Source organism: Mustela erminea, chromosome 5 (genome assembly GCF_009829155.1).
Source record: "Mustela erminea isolate mMusErm1 chromosome 5, mMusErm1.Pri, whole genome shotgun sequence".
NCBI classification, from domain to species: domain Eukaryota; kingdom Metazoa; phylum Chordata; class Mammalia; order Carnivora; family Mustelidae; genus Mustela; species Mustela erminea.
Window position 1 is genome coordinate 49,348,771 of NC_045618.1, and position 23,229 is coordinate 49,371,999.

Here is a 23,229-nt window from a genome sequence, read left to right on the forward strand (position 1 = left end):
GCACCAAAGGGGTAGGGCCACAAGAGATGGGGTATGTTGAATTAGTGCATAAAAATCAGGAGGGCGTTCTTGGCAGGGGAGCACTGTGGTCAAAAGCATGTGGTCCAACATGGGAACAGGAAGGGTGTGCACAGAGGAAATGCAGCAACATTTGCTCCCCAAGAGAATTAGCAAGTCATTCAAACACGTTGAAGTGGGGCCAGTAGCTGTCCATCTACCTCCCAGGACAAGTGTGAAGATCACATAGGGCAGCAAGTGTGAGTGTGCACTGTGGAACCCACAGAGCCACAGTGCAATGCTGGGAATGCTAGGCACCATTTAAAAAGACTTCTGGGGCACCTGGGTGGCTCACTCAGTCCTTAAGCGTCTACCTTTGATTCAGGTCCTGGCCCCAAGGTCCTGGGATCGAGCCCCACATGGAGCTCCTTGCTGGGCGGGAAGCCTGCTTCTATCTCTCCCATTCCCCCTGTTTGTGTTCCCTCTCTCTATGTCTTTCTCTGTAAAATAAAATAAAATAAAATAATCAAAAGATCTCTCTTAGAAAGACTTCTGTTCAAGTCCTGGCTGTCAGTGTGTGATCTTGGGCAGGTCCCCTCCCCTCTCTGAGTGTGTTCACTCATCAGTAAAATGAAGATGGTAATTCCTTCCTCATACTCTTGCAGGTAGGGTTACAGGAAAAGAAATTAAAATAAAAATATAGCAGGCCCATCCACTGAGCGCTCAGCAGATCCTGATGACTACTGTTGTCGTCTACTCAGCCGGCTCCTTGAAGGCAGGCAACTGGTCTCCCCTCTTTCTCCAGCACCTTCCGCAGAGCAGGTGCCCAGACACCACCAGGTCCACTTGGTCTAGTTAATTGCTTTGCACAGTCGCGGTGGAGCAGGAAGCCAGCACTTCCGGGCTTAAGGCAGGCAGTGGGGCGCGAAGATTCCTCCGCCTCCGTCTCCACTAACCCCTCCTCTTTTGAGTTTCGGAGGTTCAGTATCTGCCGAAACCGGTTCTGCTCAGGTGCTCGGGAAGGAGGAGACTTGCCCGGTTACCTTCAGGTGGTTGTCCCTCAAGTCCGTCAGCGGCTGGATGTGGCGTGACCCAGGTCAGGATTCATGCACCACACAGGTCGCGTCTGTGCTCCGCCAGAGTAGCGCTGCACCCAAGCGCAGTGTAGACACTCCTAGGACAGGGACGGTCGGATCTCTAGAGGAGTCTAGCTTTTTAAACAAGGGGTTCCGTGGAGAGCTTGTGGAGACGTGGAAAGAGCGGGCGCCAGGACGACCGCCTGGAGCCAAGGATGGCTGTTTGCCCTTGTCTAAGTCACTTCCCAGTCTGGTCCTCAGTTTCCTTCTCTGTGAAACTGGCTACACTGCCCGCTGGGCCAGCCAATCGCTGCGGGGAATTAGATTCAAAAGACCGCCAGTCCCGCGACCCTGTGCGGGGTCGGGCGAGGCAGGGCCTGCGGCCGCCACGCCCCTCTCCGCTGCCGCGCGGCACTCTAGGCCCGGGACCGACGTCGCCAACCTCCAGGGGGCGAGCCTGGCGGGCTTCCCGGCCCACGCGGCGTCTCGGCCGTCTAGCGTGTGACTTCAGCAGCGTCCCCGGGCCAACGGGGGCCCCCAAGCGCGGGGGTGGCCGTGCGCGCCCGCAGCCAGCAGGTGCCAGGACCTGGCCTCGCCCGGACGCGTGGCGTCCGCGGGCGCGAAGGGGTTAAGGCCTCGGGCCTGGGCGCCTGGCCGGGGCCAGGAGAGCGGCGGTGCCCGGCGGCGGGCTAGCAAGCCCCAGGCGCAGGGCAGGGCAGCGAGCGGGCGTGCGCTTCCTCCTCCTCCCCCCCCCCCCCCCCCCCCCCCCCCCCCCCGCCTCCTCCTTTGTAGCGAGTTCCCGGCCCCTCTTCCTCCCCCCGCCCCCCAGCCTGGGCCCTCTCCCCCTCTCCCTTTCTTCCTGCCTCGCCTTCCTGCGGCGAAGGAGGCTCATCTATTATAAATGCACATTCGGGGCTGACATCAGCGGCGAGCGGCGGGCGAGCGCCGACGAGCGGTCCCTGCGCGCTGCCAGCCCGGAGCGCGGCCCCAGGCTCCTGCGAACTGCCCGCGGGGCGCGGGGAGCGGCGAGCGCGCCCAGAGCTGCCCGCGCCGCGCCCGCCTGCTTCCCGCCGCCGCCTGGGGCCCGCGGTGGACCCGGGCCGCCGCCCCCGCACGCCGCGCCCGCGCCCCCGCACCGCCCCGGAGTTTCTGCATGACTGTCACAAAGGTAAGCGCCGCTCGCCCGCCGCGCCCGGGACCCGCCGGCGCCTGCAGCCCCCGGCCTCGGCTGCTGGGGGCGCGGGGGTGTGGGCGTGGGGAGGGGGCACTGGTGCCGGGGAGGTGCGGCGCGCGCCTCCTCTGCTCCCCCGGTTCCTCCAGTCGCTCTGGCCCCCAGGGACTGCGGAGGGAAGGGGGAGGATGCCGCTTTGGCAGCCGCAGTGGTTTGGACACCATCCCCCCCACACACACACCCGCACCGGCCCGCCCCGCGACTGCATTTTTAACCCTTATTTAGGATGCTGCATTTTTAACCCCTGGAGAGCAGTGTTGGGCAGCTGCTTGGTGTCTCCCGTTAGAGCGCGCCGCGGGGAGCGACGCTGGCAGGAGTGGGTGTGGGAATGGGCTTGTCGCCCTGGGGAGACCATCCGACGGGCAAATCCACCCCACCTGCCAGGCGCTGCTGCCCGTCCTGCGAACTCTGGCCCCACTCCGTAGCTACTCAGTGGAGAAGGCACTCCTCCAGCCCCAGGAGTTGCCACCAGGGGAGGACAGGTTCCCTGATGACCCTCTTGAAGATGCGGGGAGGGAATGTGACAGGGACAGGAGAGATGCGCGTTCTGACAGCCCCCACACTGGAGGAGAGTTCTGACTCTGCTACAGCGGCCCAGGTTTATTGGAGAGACTTTGTGGCCTCCCCATTATGGAAAGCAGACCAAGGTAGTTGTGGAAAGTGCCCAGCATCAGGAGACCTGTGGAGACCTAAGTTCACTCTCCCCTCTGCCCCAAACCCCATGGATGACCTTGGCTGGGCCCTTCTACTCTGGGCCTCAGTTTCCTCTTGGGGAATATGAGGATAAAACTGTGGATCCTGGGGGTGGTGACAGACAGTTGAAGAACTAGTAAGAAGATCAGAGGTGTAAACCCAGACTTTTCAGAGGGCCCTGTCAGGTAAGGAGCTCACAGCCTGGCCCTGGCCTTAGGATTGGCAATCCCCGCACCCAAGGCCAGATTCCAGCAGCTACCCACCTGGCTTTCAGGACTGGAGAGCTGGAGGCCAATGTGGAGAGGAGGTCAGAGCCATGGACCAGATGGAGGGTCAGCTGTGGAGGTGATGGGAAGGGTTCTTCTGGCTCCTTCTGCTAAGCCAGGGGTTACCAGTGCCTCCAGGAGATCTGCCTGCCCAGAGACAGCTTGTCTGTCCAGGGTCTTTGGGCTCAGTGCCCAAACTGGGACTTAGAAACATTGCTGGGGGTGGGGGGGGGATGTGCCTGGGGGCTAAGGATCTGCCTCAGTTTTGAGTACTCCTGGCAGGGCTGCTGTGGACCACGGTGGGTAGGATGCTTCGTGTTTGGAAATGATGCAAATGCTGTTTGCTTGGGAAGGATTATTATCATTAAGGTTATTCATGTCAAAGACGCAAACAGGCCAAGGCAGAAGAGTAATGGATGGGCCTGGATGAGAGATAAAGCATATGAGATTTGTAATAATAGCACTGAAATTTGACTCATTGCCTCCCCTGCGTCTCTTTATGTACATGAGCTCAGGCAGCCTTCCTTCCCAGGAGGCCTGCAAGGAAGGTGTGTTCAGCCCCCTTAGGAGTGGAAGAGGCTGAGGCTCAGAGAGGAAAAGGGACTTGCTTAAGTTCACACAGCAAGTAAGTAGCAAAGCTGGGGTTTGCCGTCAGCTCTATCACAACCTATAGCCTGTGATCTTTGTCTTGCTCTGCCCTGTTGAGTACATGGACGCTGGGTTATGCCATGAAAGGGGGTCACTACTTGAAGCCTCAGGCCCCCGAGGCATGGAGCCCACAAAAGTGCGTTCTTGACTGCTAAACTCAGTGGCAGGCCTAGCCTCTTGGATCTAGTGATTATTCACTGATGCCCTCCTCTTTCCCCGCAGCCCCCACCAAACCCTCCTGGATGTTCTCCTGCCCTAACCAATGTGGCGTCAGTTTAAGCCAGCTCAGAGGATTAGATAAAATCCCCACCTTAACCCTAGCTTCTCTCCCCTTGCCAGCCCTTCACAGACCAGCAATGTTCACGTGGGGAGGCCTAGGAGAGCAAAAGAGAAGCAGGAGAGGGCCTAGGAGCCCTCCTGCTGCCTGAAAGCCTGCCAGAAGAGGCTTCTCCAAGAGTTCTAGAAGAACCACAGTGCTCTAGGAGTCTGAAGGCCTGGCCTCTAGTCCTCAGTCAACCACCAAAAGGCTGTGTGACCTTGGGCTAGTCACGGCCATCTCTAAGCCTCTGTTTTTTCCATCTATGAGGTGAGCAGTTGGTTTCTTGGATGTCTTGGATCCCTTCTGTTGGGCATTGGCACATCTTCTGCGAGGAAGTGGGCTCTGATGGCGACAGGGGGAGCTCTCTCTTTTGGGGGGTTGGTCTAGTCACAAGACAGATAAGAAGAGGAACCCTCGAGGGGGTCTGAGAGGTGGAATCACTGCTTACCAGCTGGAGTGACAGGCAGGGGAGGACTGGGTTGGAGGGTGAGACCCCAGCCCTGCTTGTTCCTTAAGGCAAAGGTCACCCCTTTCTGGTGAGCCCCGGCTGCCTGCCGCTTGGAGTCCTCTGGGCCAGGGGTAAGGCGTGGATTGGGAAGAAGGTCTCTTTAGCTCAGAGGGCCTGGAAAGTGGAGGAGAGGAAACCGATGACAAACGGTTAGATCTTCAGGAGAACCTCCTGAGTCTAGATGGGCCCCCAGTTTCCATCTACCATCCCCCTCTCATGCGCACCCTGGCCCCCTTCCTTGTGAGGTGCAGCCGCTAATGTTGCCTTTGAAGTCTGGGGGGCTTGGAGGAACCCCTGCCCCAGACGGCATGAGAGATGAAGAGCCGTGCAGGTCTCCGGAGTGGGACCTTCCAGGCTGACAGCATGATTCCTGGTTATGATGTTTTAAACTCTTATTTTATTGTGTGGAATCTCATAAGCTGTCTTAGGTTCTTTATGCAATCATGAGGAGAAGGAAGATAAAAAGAAGGGATGCAGCCTGTCAGACCATAAACATCCCCAGGAGGTTAAGGGCCCATCTCCTCCCAGGTTCAGTCCCGTATCAGTCCAGAGGGCAGGTGAGCGCGGAGGGAGCGAAGGCTGCTTTCCCAGTAATGGGATGATTTTATTCTTTGCCCTTTTCTGCCTGCTCTCTATACGTTTTCTGTCTCGATGCCGGGTCAGTCATGTACCAGCCTGACTGTGCTTCTCTGGCCCTAAATATGTTTCTAAACTCCCATCAGCTAGCAAAACAGAAAAAAACACATTAAAATTGTGCATAGAGTACAAGTCAGGAGGCTATAAGAAAGGTCTGCCTCTGTAATGCAGGGCTTTGCAAACGCCTTTTGCTGCCTTGAGGTCCTTTGGAGTGATTTCCTGGCTTTTGTCTGGCTGTGGTCAGAGCTGGGCTGGTAGGTAAGGAAGGTGACTGGGCTTCCTCGTTCCTGAGTGTGGCTTGTCACACGAGATGCTGGGAGCTCAGCGCTTTCCTGGTCCCCAAGGCCACCTCTGCGGGGTCGGCAGTCCAAGAACAGAGTACCCCAAGCAGCTGGAATGCCTGCTGCACCTCAGAAGGTCTTAGGAGAAGGAGTGTGGGCAGACAGAATATTCTAGAGGCCAGCATCCCCCACTCTGAGCAGCCAGTTCCAGGTTCAGAAGTGACATCCTTGACCATGGCTGGGCCCCTCATTCTGCACGGCAGCCCTTTCTCTCCTGCCCCTGTCCCAGCACAGCCTAGCTCACAAAGGGGAGCCCCTGGCCCCTGCTGGATGTGCTGGAACCAAGGACAGTGTGGCCTTGTCCAGGAAGCTACTAACAGACCTTCGTTTGGCCAGGTCGTGTGTCCTTAGGACCCCTGAAGAGCGGCCTCAGAGAATAGGAAGTTTGAGTCAAAGCCATCCAAATCTCTCCCCTGACAAATAATAGAACAGGGACCCAGGGAACGAATCCTAAGTTGCCTAAAGTCACTCAGCGGGTTTTTGGCTGGAAGAGTCAGAACCTGAGGGCTCCTGATTCCTGGCTGCCGTGCGAGGGGGGCCTCAGGCAGCCCGTGCCGGGACAGGGAGTTTGGCCCCACTCCAGTGACCCCACTGCACCACCCCAGCCTGGACCTCTCGGGTCAGAGTCTCCCTCTTCTCTTGAAAAAGCATCTGGGGTCCCTTGCGACCTCCTGGGCCAGGACAAAGGAGAAGGAAGGAGTATGAAGCCTTCTGCTTCCAATTCCCAGACCAGGATCTGGCCAGTCCAGAAGATGCCTGGACTCCCAGACATTCCACTTCCCAGCACCTGTCTCCTGTCTGGCTCTTACTGGGAGAAGAGAGGAGAAAGCAGGCCTGTGACAGAGCCAGTTTGAGGGCAGAGATATTCACCGTTCCCCACAGAGACCCAGCTCCCAGAAACCTGAAGCGGAAAGTTCTGCCTCCCGTGCCCTGTGTGCCCATCATACCTCCTCCCTTGCCTCAGTTCTTGCAGATACCCAGCATTCTCATGCAGAAGGTATGTGCTAGCATTCACTGGTTCCTAGGGCCAGCACCCTGGGAGCTCCTAGTCTGGGTCAGGCTGTGTGTTAGGCATTAGGGTCACAGGACACCGAAGCCACGGCCCCTGCTGTCCAGGACCTCTGAGGAGATGGATGCGAGAGGAGTTGTGCCAAAACATTGAGTTAGGATCTCAGGGTGCCGCGGGCACAAGCCATGTCTGTCTCCTGCATACTGTAAGTAACCTCAGCCTTTCTCCTTCCTCGCTGTCTCTCCCTCCAGAGCTCCCAGGGTTATTTTCTTCCCACCTGGGCCCCTAGGCCCTGTGTTCTCTGGCCCCGGGGTCATTGCCACCTTTGCCCCTATGACAGCATCTGGGAAGGACGGTGAGGCGCCCTGGGGCCCCCCAAAGCCCCGCAGTGAACCGGCCCTGTGGAATCGGCACAGACTTGAGCTTGGCAGGTTCGGGAGTGTGGACACTGGCTAGACCCACGGCCTGGCAGCATCCATCCCTGGCAGCTCAGAGATGGAGTGAGTTTTTCCATTTCTCTCCCGGGTTGGCCAGCCTGGAGCAGACATGGCCTCAGCCACCGCCGGCTCCTGGCACCGGGGCTGATTCTGATCTGGATACGCTAGCCACAGAATTTGTCTGGTGTCCAGGAGATGAGAGAATGTGCAAATTCCCTCTGCGCCCAGCCCCCCTCTCTGTCCCTTTTCTGATCAGCTAGTTCTGTTCCCCTTCCTCTCCTGGCCTGTGGACCCTGCAGGCTCAGCCTGGGCAGCTGGCATGGAGCAGAGCCCACTGGGCGAGGACAGATGCAAATCCAGCGGCTTTCGCATGAAAAGAAGCTGTTTTGAATGAGCCTCTCCTTTGTGGGCCTGGAGTGTGGGACCAGCTGCCTAGGAGGGGGAGGGGAGGTTGCGACAATGAGGGAGGAGCTGTCACCCGCCCCTCCTTGCCCACTGCCTCCCCTCCCCCAAGAGGCCCCTAGAGGGACCTCCTAATTAGTTTCTGGCTGGCACCCCCCTTTCCAATTAATTAACACAGCAAGGAGGAGGCACCCAGCTCTGGTCAGGACAGTCCCTTCTACAGAAAACAAACACAAATCCCTTGGAGGGTCCCAGGGCAGGGAGGGAGCCCCCTACTTACAGATGAATAAACAGAGTCTCCCGGTGAAAACATGGCCACACCCTAATCCCAGAGCTAATATGGGTCAGAGCCGGGTTGCACACCCAGATCTTCTGACATGGAGCCAGAACCTTCTCAATCCAATTGCTAATGGTCCACAGCCCGTGGACATTAATCACCGGGCTCTCAAGAATAAGTTATGAAGCCGCCATTGGGCACACAGAGTCGCAAGGGCTCTGGGAGCTTGGTTTTGTTAGCAGACACTCCCATTTTCCAGAGGCGCAGGGAGGGTGAGTGACCTGCTCTGGGGCGCAGGTTTAGTGGTTGGGGGAGTAGGTGGGGACCGGTCCCCCAGCCGTCAGACCCCAGAGCACAGGGGCATCTCATTTCCAGGACTCTCTTCCACCCCCTACCCCCCAAGGCAGAGGGCTCTTGTCTGTGGGTCTGGGGTCCCGGCACCAAGGGGTGCTTGGCAAAGGCTGCTTGCCTCAGGGGACACCCATGGCTGTGTTCTGCTTAGGCTCCCGCTGTAACTGGGAGCCCTGTAAATCCTTTGGGAAAAGAATGTAAGCTGAGTGAGTGAGGAGGAGGGCACCCTGCACTCCGTGTCTGAGGTCAGACAGGGCCTCAAAGGTAGGGCGACCAGCCCTAGAGGGTGAACGGTTACGACACCTCCATTTCCACAATTTGCGTAGGGAACCCGGGTCTGTGGTCCAGGCTTGCAGCCCTTTCCCACTTGACTGCGCAAATCCCCTCTCAGCCTGGGGTGGGCGGCCCTCTTGGGATGGCCCCTTATGACCAGGGCGGGTGCTGCTGGCTTAAGAATGCCAGCTTAGAGCCAGACAGATGGCACTGTATCATTGACTTGCTGTTTGCTCTTGGGCAAGTTGCCTAACCTCTCTGAACATCGCTCTCCCCGTCCATTAATTGGGATTGATAATAGTAGCACTTAAAAGGATTATTATAAAGATTAAACGAGCTGATCGTGTGAAGCACTTACCACATGCCTGAGTGTTCGCTATTCACGTCGGGAAGACAGAAAATTAAACAAATGCTTATAATGAGCGTCCTGGGGCTCATGAAATGAGAAGTACCGAGGAACTCTGGGAATCACAGCAGAGGGCCTGACCTAGTCAGAGGGGGTGTGGAGGGGACTTTTCAGCGGATTCACGAAGGATGGGTACAGAAGGTAGCAGGTGGAAGAAGAGCTGAGGAGAGGGTAGGAGGCAGAGGGAACAGCTCAGGCAGAGGCCTGGAGTCAGACGTTCAGCAAGACGGCCCCCTGCGCGCAGGTGTCTGAGAGCTCGCATGTGTATTAGGTCATTGTATGCGCTGAGTGACTTTACGGTCCTCCCTCACTTCAAGAATGAGGAAGCAGGCACAGAGAGGCCGCGTAAGCTGCAAAAAGTTGCCCAGCAGGCAGATTAGAGGCTGGTCCAAACCCAGGCTTCCTGCCTCTGGCACTCTCCTCCTCCTCCTCTCTGCGGCTTCCTGATCACAGGCGATGGCTCTTCCGTGGGCCAGGAGGATGGCTTTTCCGTGGGCCACTTCTTAGACTCGACCTGGGCCAGTGGGGTATAAGGTATGATGTTCTGTTGTCCCTCACAGAGCCTCCCTGGGCTGTGTTTGGGAGGACAGGACCCTTCTTGGCTGGCAGGCAAGGGTCATTTATTTTTCCAAAGGGAAACTTTGCTCTGGCAGGGAAATTTCTACCTTCTATTTTTACCGGGCCCCGTTAAAACCATCTGTAGTCCTTCCGATTATCAGGAGCGGGCCTCAGTCTTTAAAATAAAATTGTAGGGCACCTGGGTGGTTAAGCATCGGCCTTCGGCTCAGGTCATGGATCCAGGGTCCTGGGATAGAGCCCAAGTTGGGGGCTCCCTGCTCAGCGGGGAGCCTGCTTCTCTCTCTCTGCTGCTTCTTCTATTTGTATTATCTTTCTGTCAAATAAGTAAATAAAACTTTAAAACAAAATAAAACTATAGGGATATATAGAGTGAACTTACTGGCCCGCGTGTGAGACCGAGGAGAACACCCATGCAGGATCCAGCTGCCTAGACAGAGGGATGTGGGGAGGCTCTCTCAGAGCGGGGGGGGGGATGGTGACTGTTCACACTCAGCCCTCAGAAGGAGCCCCGTGCTCAGGGTTCAACTCCAGAGCTGTCTGGGGTCATCTGGTCCAGTCCTCTGCCTCTGTGGCACTCCACACTTTCTAGGAACACGAGTATGACTCCTAATCCGAATTTAGATCCACTTAATAAATGCTAGTTTCTTAGGAGGCCAATCCTAGCCTTTTACCAGGTGTTAGGTCCCTGCTTTCAGGAAGCTGGCCGGGAAATAAAGATCGCCAGCGGAAGGAGCTGACCTTTCTAGATGGCATCTATACCAGACTCACAAAAAGTGTTTCACACGTATTTCCTCATTCAGTCTTCATGTACCTTTACTGCTCCTCCTCTGCTCGGTGCAGAAACAGAGGGCCAGAGAGGGAAGGGAGGTCACTTACTAAGGTCACAAAGCTGGTGAGGGGCTGAGCCTTTCAGGCCTCTCTTGCCCCTCAGTCAGGCTGGTAGGAATGACCCTGAGACCTGTGGCCAGAGCCGGGGGGCGGGGGTGTCTGGAGGCAAAAAGACTCAGGCTTTGCTCTTAACCTCTGCTCCTCCCTGCATGACATTGGGCTAGTCCCCTCAATGTCTCTGAGCCTGTTTTCTCACCTGTGAAAAGGGAGTTAGTGCTCCGCCTCACTAGGGCACTGGGATCTCTAGGGATCTCACACCCCTCCTGCCCCCTCCCACCACCAGTGTCCCTTGGCCTTGGGAGTTAGGCAGTCTGTCCAAGAGCTTCCCCCCTGCTGTGGTCGTGCCAGCAGCCCTCTTTCACACTGTGTCGGCAGAAGAGACCAGGTCATCTCTCCCAAACAGCCTCTGTCTGTTTGTATTCGGTCAGGCTGGTATGGGGCAGATGAAAAGTTGCTTTTCCCTCTTCCTGTTCTATTTCGGGTGTTTTAATATGCTTGGGACAAATAATCGGGCTAAGAATCGGATGTCCTGCTTTCGTTTGAAAAGTGAGACAAATAAAGCATCCAACCCTTGATCTATATCGTCCTGCATCCGCGCAGGCCCCAGCGCCCTGTGGAGGGTGGGGGAAAGTTGGTCTCAAAGCCCAGTGTTGCCCAAGTCTCTGGGCAGAGAGCCCCGAGTCCCTGCTGGCAAATGACCTTGACCTTTGCTCCAGATACATCCTGGTGCCCCCCAGCTCAGATCTGCTTTTCCTTTGAGTGTATGGGAAGCTGTAGCCTCTGCTAGCTTGAGGGATTTGCAGCAAAACATTTTTTTTTTTTTTTTTTTTTGAGAATGATTTCAGGGGCGTGAAGATCTGGGATCCAGGGGAGTTTCCAGGACGTGAAACAGCTGATGGAAAAGGAAGGTGTTGGGGGAGGGGGACAAGGGGATTTAATTCCTGCAGTTTGGGTGTAGCTTGGTGAAGAAAATGCTGTCCACGCCTGCCTTGCTGACCTCCCGGTAGAGATCACTTCGCAGGAATGCGTGGGGGAAATTTAGGATTCCGAAAAGTTTGGAATTCTGGGAAAGGGGATTTCTGTGTACCTGAGGGTCCATCTGATAACTTTTTAATATCACCAGTGTGTTCTCCAAAGACCCCAGGGCTGCTTTCCTGCCATCGTCATTATAGTGTGTGAGAACAAACCCAGGTTGTTACGGATTGAGGCCATTTCAAGGCCCAAAATGTCCTGTTAAATTGGCCTTTTAGGGTCTGGATCCAAGATAATTCCCCGTTCTCCAAGCTCCTGTCCTGCCCAGCCTCTACGACACCAGTCTCAGGTAAAGGCCCAACAAGTTATGTTGTTATGGGGATTGACCTTGATTCCTTGACTTGACTGTGAGCTCGCTGAGGCGGGGGATGATGTCTGATGTTTTGGGGTATCTTTCACAGTGCTCGTCAAAGGTGTGGTGTAGACTTTGGGGTAGCCGGTGTGAAGTGCAAGGTTGGGCGGGATGTCCGGGAAGCCGAAGCTCTTCCCTAAACATTGCTCCTGCTTGGGCTTAGTCCTTACTCCTGTACGTCCGTGGACCGCTGGAACTGGAAGGAACTCTAAGTAATGGGACCTCTGTTTTGCAAAGGAGAAAATCAAGACTCCAGAAGGTTTTCCTGAAGGGGGCACAAGCGGCGGAGCAGGAAGCGGGGCTCCCTTTGGTTGATGGCAGGCTCAGGCTGGGTGAATTTCAGTTCCATGGGTTTTTCTCCGCTTCTGGTAGAAATCAGGCCAAGGACTGATTCAGAGGTGGGTGGCGGGGGAAAGTTCTAGAAATGAGACTTGGAGAACTTCGCCTAGCTGGCAGGGAGCACCCGAACGGAGAGGCTCAGCTCCCCAGGTAATCAGCCAGGAGCACCACGCCTAGTCGTGGCCTTGGTCTGGCAGAGGCAGGAGGAGTGCGTGCTGAGGCTCCTTCTTGGCCACGGGGCTGTGGTCCCCGAGATCTGGCAGCCAGGTACCCTGTGTACCAGGCTGCCACTCCGGCCGCCGCAGAGGCCCGCGAACCCCACTCTCCCTCCTGGAAACCAGCCCTCCTGGCATGTTGGGCTGCAGCCAATCTTTTCCTCCTTTGTTTCTCTGAAACCATTAGAAGGGCCTCTGGGTTGGGAGCCTGGGTTGCTAAGAGCTTTCCTCTGGCCAGACCTTATCAGGGCTTGAGAAGTCTCCCGGCAAAGGCAAAGTTTTCCCTGGAACTCTGGTTTGGAGGGAAGGAGGGAGGGAGAGAGGGAGAGTGGGCGAAGGGAAGAGAGGGGGGCTCAGGAGCTGCAAACAAAGCCACCCCTTTGCTGGCCCCCCGGGGAACCAGTGGACCTTTGCTTTTGAAGAGCAGCAGGAATGATGCTGTCCCCCAAGCCTGCCCCCCATGCGACGTGGGTCACATCTAGGATGTACCCCACGACTCGAGCATCACCCCAGCCTCAGAGAGGGGCAGTAGCCCTGAGCATCCCAATTGGGGGGGCTGAACCCGGACCTGCCCCAGGGTGTCTGACTGCACTACCCGCGTGGGCCCGGCCTGACAGTGGGGGCCGATCGTGCTGTATGATTGCTTTCTTCAAGATCACCCTCCCAGCACCGTACCCAGGATTCTGTTCCTCTGGGCCTTTTAGATGTTATTAAAATATAAATTCCCCCAAGAGGGGTAATACCTGACTTAGGCAGCTGTCACCCACTGGACTCCGCCTGCAGATGGCAAGACCCGAGAATAATTAGACTTTACTTGGGAGACGATCCTGAGGAGGAAAGTGAGGCAGGAGTGAGGGAGCGGGGAGCCAGAGTGGCCAGGGGAGTGGGGGCAGTGAGGTCTGCCGTGGTTCTGGGTACCTCTCCACCCTCGCTGCCTTGCTCTCCCGACCACTGACCAACCCCGCTTCCTTGCCCCTAAATAAAATGAGGCGCTAGATACATTCGAAAAGCATTTGCTGAGCACTTGTGGGCCAGGCCCGAAGCACGTGGCACCAAGCATGAAAGGGTGCCCCCAGGCCATCCTCTCATCAGGGAAACCCGCATCCAGTGGCAGAGACGGGCTGCCCAGAAGGACAGGTGCTGCAGGGAGGCGGCAAAGGGAGGCTGGTGAGCAGCAGTGTGGGGAGGGCAGGGATGTGTGTACCGAGCGCTGAAGCCATGGGGACGGACCCGGGAGGCCAGGCAAGTTCTCCGGAGGAAGAAATCGTAGCCCAGTCTCCAAGGCCGAGTAGGCAGAAGCGTATGAAGAGGAGGGAAGGGCATTCTGGGGAGAGGGGGCGGCATGAACAAGACATGGAAGGGGGACATGGGTTTGGCTTATTTTGGGAGAGTTGGGCATGGCTGGGTGGAAAGTGTAGGTGAGGGGTGGTGAAGCAAAGCTGGAGGGGCAGGCAGGAGCCAGGTGGGGTTTGGGCTGTACCCTATAGAGATGTCAGGTGCCCTGGCTCGGCTGTAACGGCAGGGACCTGATCCGGCTTGCCCTTAGGTGGTCTCTTCCAGCCCGACCCTAGAGGCAGAGAGTGAGTGGACATTCCCAAAACCTGGGTGTAGCCAGGTGGGGGCAAGGGGTTTGGGCCCCCAGCCCAGATCCCCCGCAGGTAGCTCCTGCAGGGCTGGGAGGAAGCGCTGCCTGTGCCCCTCTCCCCACCAAGGAGATACCCGTGGTGCGACCACACCATGGTACTGGCCTTTCCCGCCTGCCTGGGGCTACTAGAAAGGTTGGCTCTGGGAGTTGAGGATACAGAAGGAGGGGGCAGAGGGCCATAAGTCTCTGGCTGGGAAGACATGGTTCCAGCATGAAGAGAAGACCATCATAGGAGGCTTCTAGCAGCTCTCACCTAAAGCCCAGCTCAAATGCTGTGTGACCTTGGGTTAGTCAGCCCCCCAACTCTGGTTGGGACTGTTTCCCCAGCTAGGTGACATCCCGTGGTCCAAGGCTGGGTGCAGGAGGGAGCTCATGGATGTACTTACTTCCTGTTGCTGTCCAGCCTCAGGCCCTGGCCCATCTTCCTCCCTCTGAGCCACGTCCACTAGTGCATGCACACGTGTGCATCACACATACTCCAGACTGTCAAGGTTGTGAACAGCTAACAAAACTCGGGCATCGGTGGGGCGCCTGGGTAGCTCAGCCGTTTACTGTCTGCCTTCGGCTCAGGTCATAATCCCAGGGTCCTGGAATTGAACCCCACATTGGGCTCTCTGCTTCCTCTCCCTCTGCTGCTTCCCCTGCTTGTGCTCTCTCTCTCACTCTCTCTTTCAAATAAATAAATAAAATCTTAAAAAAAAAAAAAAGCCAAAAAACTTGGGGGTTGAGGATCAGAGTTCGAGTCCTGGCATTGCCACAGCTGGCCCTGTGACTTTGAGCAAGTCGCTCAGCCGGTCGGAAACTTTGTGCTTATTCCCTGTCATTTGGTGTAAACATCAGCCCCTCCCACGCCAGGGAATTCTATGGGTCAACCTTCTCCACATCTTTTCCTATACCCACCTTGTGCTGATGCTGCCTTGCTCAGCCCGAGAGCCCTTCTTCGATGAAAATTCTATCCACTCTTTATTGGTGACCTGGGCTGGGGTGGGGTGTAGTATTCACTAGGAGAGGGCACAAAAGAACCTTCTGGAGTGATGGCCGTCGGGTGAACGTATGCATGGGTAAACATTTTTCAAGCTGAACACTTAAAGTTTGTGCGCTATGGGCATGCTGGATATATTTTAATATATTAATGTTAAAATATGAATATTTTATTTTATTTTCTTAGACAAAATAATTATTGACTTATTGTATTTACTTGTTAATAATACGATATTAATATTTAATATATTTGTATTTGATTTTTAAAGCAAGTGGAAAAAGGATCCTTCCCGGCTTTCTGGTGTAAGCTTCATCTCTCTCCATCCGCTCATATGTTCATTCCCACTACAAATATTTGTGCTCCGGGCGGCCCAGGCATGCAGGGGTGCGTGCACTGCCACGGGGGCTCAGGGGTACAAGAAACTTCGGTGTCCCCATGTTGTCAGGGGCAGTGGTTCTCCAGGCTTGGCTACACATCCCCTGGGGACATTTAAATGCTTTGCAGGATTATATGACCCGTGGGACACTTGGTTTAATGTTCTGCTGATACTGCCTTGAAACCCTGTATTCTTTTTGATCAAGGGCCCCTACAAATGATGGAGTTGGTCCTTTCTCCCCAGCCCACCCCACCCCCACCTTTGCCCAGAACAGTAGAATCAAAATCTCTGGGAGGTAGGGCACGGGCATGAAGATGTCTTTACAGCTGAATTTCCTTCTGGAGTAATGTCCAGGGGCAGCCCTTATCCTCAGACAGCTGGCTGAAGCGGAAGCTGGCACCTGACTCTCTAGATGCTTGTAAATGAGTTGGAACGCTAAGACCTCACACGTGAGGGTGTCCCAGGAGCAGTTTCCAGGTGGCTGCAGGGACAGTGATCCAGGAGGAGGGGGAGGCCAGGGGAATCATTGCGGGTGGGAGGCGGCCAGGAATGGTCAAGGAAGACTTCAAGGAGGCGGTGTCTCACTCACCATCCTGCAAATGTTGAGAGCAAAGAACCGAGAGAGGAGAAAAGGCAAAGGCAGGTAGCAATAAGGAAACGGAAGGACTCATCTAGGGGAAGGGAGCACGCAGGAGCACTGCAGTGTGCCCTGTGACTTGAGTGGAGGGAGGTGTGGCTGGGATTGGGGTGGGATTGGGAAGCACAGGAAATGACAGTCTGAGAAGTCAGAATCCTGGTGGCAAAGGGGAGCTGCTCAATGTTCCCTGCCCAAGAATAATGTGCTCCATGAACGACTGAAGGAATAAACAAAAGAAGGGTATGAGGGAGCCCAGGGGGACTGGCCCACTAAATGGCCGTGGTCTCCAGCCAGAGCTCTGGTCCACCTGTGCCTGGAGGCTCTGTACCCTTGCCCCGCAGGTGGTGCCTGTCTGAGCAGGAACCTCAGGTCCCCTGCACTGTGGTCTCGGGCAGCAGCCACTAAAGTGTCCCCAAGAACAACAGATGCCGAACAGACTATGTTCTCCCATTTGTAGGGACAGCAAGCAGTTGGGGGCGGGGGGGAGGATGCTTCTGGTGAAAAAACAAAAAACAAAAAATGGGTCTATATTCTCCTGCTCCCAGCAGGTTCCCCAACCCAGGTGCGCACCCTGTGCAGGAAGGCGGCTGTCCCTGCCACCCTTTATTTCCCATGGCCTCTGGGAGACACTGCAGGGGTAGGAGCAGTGAGGGTCCTGCCTGCATCGGAGGAGCCCCCATTTCTGAGTGACCAGAAGCAGACCAAATGCAGATCTGTTTGTTTCTCCGCCTCCTCAAATATTTAAGCAGGAAGATGAGAAAGGGGTTCTGTTTATTGAACGTATCCTCCAGGGAAGAAGCCGCAGGGAACGGGCTGCTTCCCGTGTCTGAGAGCCAATGAGCAGAGAAAGGAATTTCTTTGGGTTTGAAGCCAGACAGAGCCTGTGTGCCTGCAAAAAGGAAGGGGGCGGGGATTTCTGGAGGGGACAGAAAGCCCTCTCAACCTCCTGCTTCTGGTCCCAAGAAAGCCATTCAGCACATGCTTTCTTGGTGACTCCAAATAATAACAACTGAAATCTCAGCCTAATTTCTGTTCTGGGCTCTGCCTCTACCATGCTGTGTGACCTCGGGCAAGTTGCTGAACCTCTCTGGGTCTTTGTTTCCAGCTCCGAAAAGGGAGAGATATCAATCCAGTTCTGTCTGTCTCTTGCCAGTATTTGGAGAGTCAGATGAGCTGTGGAATGGATAAGAAGAGGTGGACGGAGCATTTCACCCTGCGAAAGTCCCAGCTATGCAATGTTCAAAGCCAGAGAACTGACAGGAGAGAGGATTAAAGGGCCAGCCCAGCCGGCAGCTGTGGCCTGTGGGATCAGGCCAGGGGGAATGCTCCCAGGACCGAGGCCCACCCTGGGACCCCTTCCCTCCTTCCTCCTCCAGCTGAGTCCCACGCATGTGTCCCTGAGAATTCTGGCAGGATTTCCTCCCAGGAAGGGGACACGGCTGTCCGGTTTCTATCCCCTGGGAGTTGCAGGCACCAAGGGGCCAGGCTGCACTTCCCCTGACCATGGGACTGGCCTTGTCTTCAGATGTGAAATTCTGCAGCTCTGTGCCTGGGTTCTGGCAGGCCCCAGGTCACCTGCTGTGAAATTCTGCAGCTCTGTGTCCGGACCAGGCAGGCCTCAGGTCATCTGCTGTGCACACTCCAGGGGCCAGCAGCCCTGTCCCCAGTTTGGCCCCTGGGGCAGGGCTTCCAAGGCTTCTCCCAGGGCCAGGTTTCTACTCCCAGCTTCATCACTGGCTTGCTTTTCCTGTATCTCATGGGGGACCTTATAAGAAGTCATAGTCAATAACAACAGTTAGGATTAGAACAGATTAGGACGATCTGAATCTGAATACGAAAGACCATCCAGGTGACAGCCCATTTAGGGGACTGGCCCTGGAGGCTTGGGAGACTGGACAGAACAGAAATGTCAGGGGATGGTAAACGCCATTAAGAAAAATGCTTTGGGGTCAGGGGCGGAGCAGTGGGGGCCAGGGAGCTATTGTGAATAGGGTGGCTCTGAAAGGGGATGTGGAGACCCAGAGTGGAATGAGGGGAGGGCTGGAGCCCCAGGGAATCTGGGAAGAACTTTCTGGCTGAAAGCAGCAAGCTCAAGGCTTTGAGGAGAAGGCCACCTGTAGCTGGACCACGGACAGAGGCCCTAGCCTGGGGCATGGTGAGGGGAGAGGGTCAGAAGGAGGCTGAGGGTCTGGGTCACACTGAGTTCTCCTCCTCCTACAGGGTGCCTCCTGCTCAGCAATGTTTGTTGACTGACTGCTTGAGAAAGATGGCTTAGGGAAAGTAGGAAAGGAGGCGGGAAAGGCTGGAGGTCTGGAGCCCAGCAGCCCCGTTGAGCTGTTGAGGGTCTAAGCCAGGGCAGAGGACTCTGTCTGGTGACTGGGTGGGAGGAGGGGGAGATGGCTGTCAGCTCTTCTAGGAGCTGCTCAGAGGAGGACTGTCTCCATGCATCCACGGGACATGACCACGGGGCCTCGCACCCCCCTGCCACGATGGGTCCCCGGAGCTAGCCCTTCCCCTGGCCTGGGACCAGTGAAGCAAAACCAGAACCTCACATCCCTCTTGGCCTCTAGAGGATGCTCCAAACTGGGCTGCGGCCTCCCGCAGGGCCTGCTGGGTTCTCGCAAAGTCCTCAGGGCCGGCCTCCCCTGCCCGCCTCACCTGGCGTCCAACCTCATTAGTATTTTGAGCAGAAGCATATTTATTTTTTCCTGCGGGGAATTGGTGCCCTGCTCATTTCAAGTGGAGGGAAACCAAAGAGCAATTAAGAGGCTCGGCCGTCTCAGGTCAAGGAGAAGGGAGGAGGAAAGTGAGGCAGCTGCCTTGTAGGCTGCTGTGCTCCGCTCTGGGTTGGCCAGGGCTGGGGAGGCGAGGAGGAAGGTGCTGCAGGATTTGAATTCGCTAGTAACAAAATACTAATGATCAGTGTTTACTTGGTTCTGAGCATGTTCCAGACTACGCTAGTTGCTCTGTGTGCCTCTCATTAACATTCTTTCAACAGCCTGTGAGATGGAGGGGTGGGAGGGTTTGGCACAGGCTGCTGTTATGTCCATTTTATGGATGAGAAAACTGAGGTTTGGAGAGTTGCGTGTCCCAGCCCACACAGCTGCGAAGCTGATGGAGCCAGCGTTCCACCCATCCCTGAAGCACTGGCCCTTTAGCCAGTTTGGTTGCCATTTTGTCCCTCAAAAATAGTATATTTGGGTGCCTGGATGGCTCAGTTGGTTGAGCGACTGCCTTGGGCTCAGGTCATGATCCCGGACTTCCAGGATCGAGTCCCGCATCGGGCTCCCAGCTCCTTGGGGAGTCTGCTTCTCCCTCTGACCTTCTTCTCTCTTACTCATTCTCTCTCAAATAAATAAATAAAATCTTAAAATAAAAAATAGTATATTTAACGCACAGCTTCTCCCTGATTTCTGTTTCCCTCCCATCAAGGGGGAAAAAAGGACCAAACTAACAAAAAGCTCTCGGCGCCCCACTCCCACTCCCTCCAGTTACACCCACTGCTCTGGTTGGGCGGGGGGGGGGTGGGGGGGTGGGGGGGGGAGCAGACCTGTGGGGGGGGGTGGTCGTGCTGATGCGCCAGGGGCCCTGAGCCGGGGAGGGCTAGAGAGGAAACAGGACATGGGGATGACGTTTTGGAGGTGGAAGCGGGTACGATGTGGAAGTCTAGGGCGCTGGGGATCCTGGGAGGGGCCAGCTCCCATCAGGGGCCCTATCTCCCATCCGTCCCCCTCAGCCAGACCATCTACCTATTCCACAGACTGGGCTCTGAGAGCATTTTCAGTTTCAGAAAATCAGATCCCCCAGAGGCTGAAGCTCAGGAGGAAAGGGACAATAGCAAGCTGGAATTGGGGTGTCCTGGCTCCCTGGAACGAGCTGAGTCCCTGGCCAGAGAGAGCAATGGGGGAGGGGGCTGGGAGGGAGGGAGCCGGGAGGGAGGGAGAGAGAACAAACAGGAAGTTTTACCGTCTCTGCTTCTCTGTCTTGCTGGATCAGTGATTTTGCTAATAGCAACCTCCTGGTAAAAAAATTGATCCAATTTTCTCAGGACAAGAGGCCTGATTTTTTTTTTTTTTTTTTTTTTAAAGCCTGGACCTTAGAGAAGCCAGGCGGAGGCAAGTCCCTGGCAAGCGTCCCTTCCTGGAGCCCACCAGGCCCGGGGGCCTTTCTGCCTTTTCTCCCCACCTCCTGCCGCAGACCCTATCCTCCCACTCCCTTCCCCTCTTGATGCTGGGCTCCTCGCTGGGCACCCAGGGGCTCATCTGTCACCTGGTCTGTGTCTAGAACGCTGGGGTTTTATGCAGGAGCCTTGCTGGGAGCAAGCTCCCATTCTGCCTAGAACTTCTGGAAGCCTTGGAAGGGTGACGCTGTTTGAGGGATGCTGGGAGTCGGGAGCTAGGGGGATGGAAGCTGTGGCGGCCCTGCTCTGACCCTGTTCTGGCTTTAGGCCTAAGCTGGCCTGGGCTTCTCCCATGAGGGGATGGAGGAAGGAGGAAAGCTCTACCAGCCTGTGCTCCTGGAGTCTGTTGTCTACCTGAGTGGCAGGATTCTTTGGCTTCCCACCACCCAGGCTGCTTAGCTGGGTGTTCAAAGCCTTCCCTCTCTGACCACGTTGCCCTCCTTGGTTCCTGCCCACACCCTTCCCCCTAGCTACATTGGTGTGCTTGCTGCCCCCAAATTTAGCTCGTGCTTTTCTGCTCCTGGTACTCCAAAGGCCTCCTGATCCCCGATTTCAAGGCTCAGCCAATGGGCCCAATGCCACCTCCTCCAGGGAGGCTTCTCTGATCTCTCCTCAACTCCAAACTGTTCTTCTGTCACAGCTCTGCTGGGACCCCTACTTTCTCCACCAGAGGGCGAGCCCCATGTCCTGAGTGGGAGGGAGTACACGATGCCGCGGATCCTATGACGCCTTTCTCGTGCCTGGCCCCGGATATGTTCGAGTGGAGATTTTTGAATGACATTTTTGTATTGTGCATGGAGAGGACTCTATTCTGTGCTTGTGAGACTTCAGCCACGTGAGATGCATTTGTTGGCGAACCTATTAAAGGGCGCAGAATAAAGCTTCCCAACCCTGACCTCAGAAGGGCCTGGGACAGATAGAGGGAGCTTATTCTTCTTCCTTCCATCCCCCCAGCACCGCTATCAGCTGTGCTGCCCTTGAAGAATTCTAAAGGGGGAAGTGCTCCCCAGGGCCTCCCAGACCTCCCGCCCAAGAAAGGCGGTGGCCTGGTGACCTCCTCAGAGCGGCGTGCTACCCTGGGGGCTCTGCCGTCCCCTGGGAGACTGCCATATGCTTTCCGGATGTCCGGGTCTCATTATGCTCCAACTCAAAAATTCATCTTGTCTAATTGTGCTCCAGGCCGGAGTGAATTCAGGAACTCTTACCCAGGCTCTGTGGGCTGGGAGTTTCCATGGCAACAAGGGATGCGTGGTAATGAGCTGCGTCCTTGGAGACTCAGCCCTGGGCTAGGGGGGATCTCTGTCTGTCTCTCTGTGTAGACTGTCCCTGCTGTTTGGTGGAGGCCCTCTCCAACCCGGGACCAGGGGCTGGGGAGCAAGGATGGAGGCAACCTCTGCAGACCTTTGGGATGGGTCCACAATTCCCCTCACCCATGGTGCAGGGATAAAAGGCACTCAGATGATTTCAGTCTCAGCCTCATTGCAGGTTGGGGGGTTGTCCTTGTCCCACAATCAAATAAACACCTCTTCATCTAGCACATATGAATGTACCCCAAATTCCACTGCTTTGACTGTCATCTGCTTTGCAAACTATCTAAAATGTGGAAGTGGCACTTCTCCTTGAAGGCCTGACTGAAAGGCCACCTCCTCCAGGAAGCCTTCCTGGAACTTCTCTCTGCCAACCCCCTTTGCCACTGTGCTTGGTCTGCCCCTCATGCATATTTTTCAGCACAGTTGCCCAGGAGTGGACTTGGCCCAGTATACGTCAGGTTCGCTTCATACCAGGTGACGAGGTCCTCTAACATAGGTAACCCTCTGCTTTCCTCTCTGGAGCTTCAGATATGGTGCACCCAGAGGGCTTAGACAGAAAAAGAGATCTTTGCTAGCAGCCTCTCTCTGCCCTCAGTCCTACCTTAAGCTTCTCTGTTGATGTGGCCCCCAGGGCCTTTGGAGACCTTGCCTTCTGTGACTACGGGTGACAGCCAGGGGACAGCCCTCTGCCTTTCCCTCCTGAGGAGGGAGGGACGCCCGGGCCTTTGGGGAAAGAGTGGGAATGAAAAGGAGACGAGAAGAAATGAAGATAGCGAGCGGGGGACAGCCTGGCCCAGCGCCCAGCCTCCTAGCTGCTGGGCCCTTCTGTGCCTGGTCCCCCACGGGGGAAGATTAGTGTGGGAGGAGGGCTGTGGGGGTGGGGGATGCAAACCCAGCGATCTCTCCACAGCCACTGCACTTCCTTCTCCTCTGTCCTGATGACTCTCAGTTACCAGAAATGACCTGGAGACAGAGGAATGAGTGGGGAGGAGGCTGCCTGTCCGACTTTTAATCAAAAGGACCAGGACACTTTCCAGCCAGCCTCTCGGGCACTGACAATCTGTGATGTGTGTCTCCCTCAAGGGATGGGGTGGTGGGCAAGTTTCTGGGGGTGCAAATAGTGACAGGAGTAGAGATTTAGAAATCCACCCAGAAAGTAGAGTCTTCTGCTTGTCTCTCTGTACCCACTCCCCTCAAGGCCGCAAACTGTCCTTGAGCACCTGCTGGGTGCCAAGCCCCAGGCCCTAGGGCTGTGGGGACAGTGGTGGGGCCCGCCTGTTGCTGGGCCTTCCTTCAGCCAACATCCCCTGAGCGCTGCCTGTGAGCTGTGCCTTTTGGTGAGTCCTAAGGGTAAAGCAGCAAACGTGGCAGCTGTCAGTCAAGGGCAGGAGGGGGGTGAGGAGGGCAGGGTCTCACCCTCACAGCATGGAGTGAGGCACATAGGCTGAGGGAAGCAGAGGAGCCCAAAGGAGTAGGAGCCGCTAACACAGTTGTAGGAGATTGGAAGGCTGCCTTGAGGAGATGGTTCTGGAGCAGAGAACTCCAAAAAGGAGGAGGATTTGGCCCAGTGATCACTGGGCAACAGGATCAAGAGAGAGGAAATCAGCATGTGCAAAGGCCCGGAGAAGAGAAGCAGAGGCCCCGTGGAACAGGAAGAAACTGAGTGCATCCGGGGCCTAGATGGGCCGTGCTGGGGGCCCAGGCCACAGAGGACCACCATAATCCAGTTCGCAAGGACCACGGACTTGATCTTGAGGGTGGAGGATGGGACAATTTACTGGCTTTACGCAGGGGAATGACATCAGATTTAGGTTTAAAAGGGCC

General features: G+C 56.0%; 1 protein-coding gene across 2 annotated transcripts in view; it reads left to right on the forward strand.

The window, feature by feature from the left end:
- Positions 1-979: 979 nt before the first annotated feature.
- The window catches only part of CORO2B (coronin 2B), a 128,047-nt gene continuing 105,797 nt past the window's right edge, over positions 980-23,229 (forward strand). Inside the window, exon 1 of one of the 2 annotated variants that reach the window (XM_032343011.1) lies at positions 980-1,093. Coding sequence is in view for 1 of the 2 variants with exons in the window: in XM_032343010.1 (XP_032198901.1) it covers positions 2,227-2,241 (15 nt within the window). In the remaining variant the exon portion in view is untranslated. Of the gene's footprint in view, positions 1,094-2,116; positions 2,242-23,229 lie in introns of those variants that run through there. The other variant, XM_032343010.1, reaches the window with a different exon arrangement.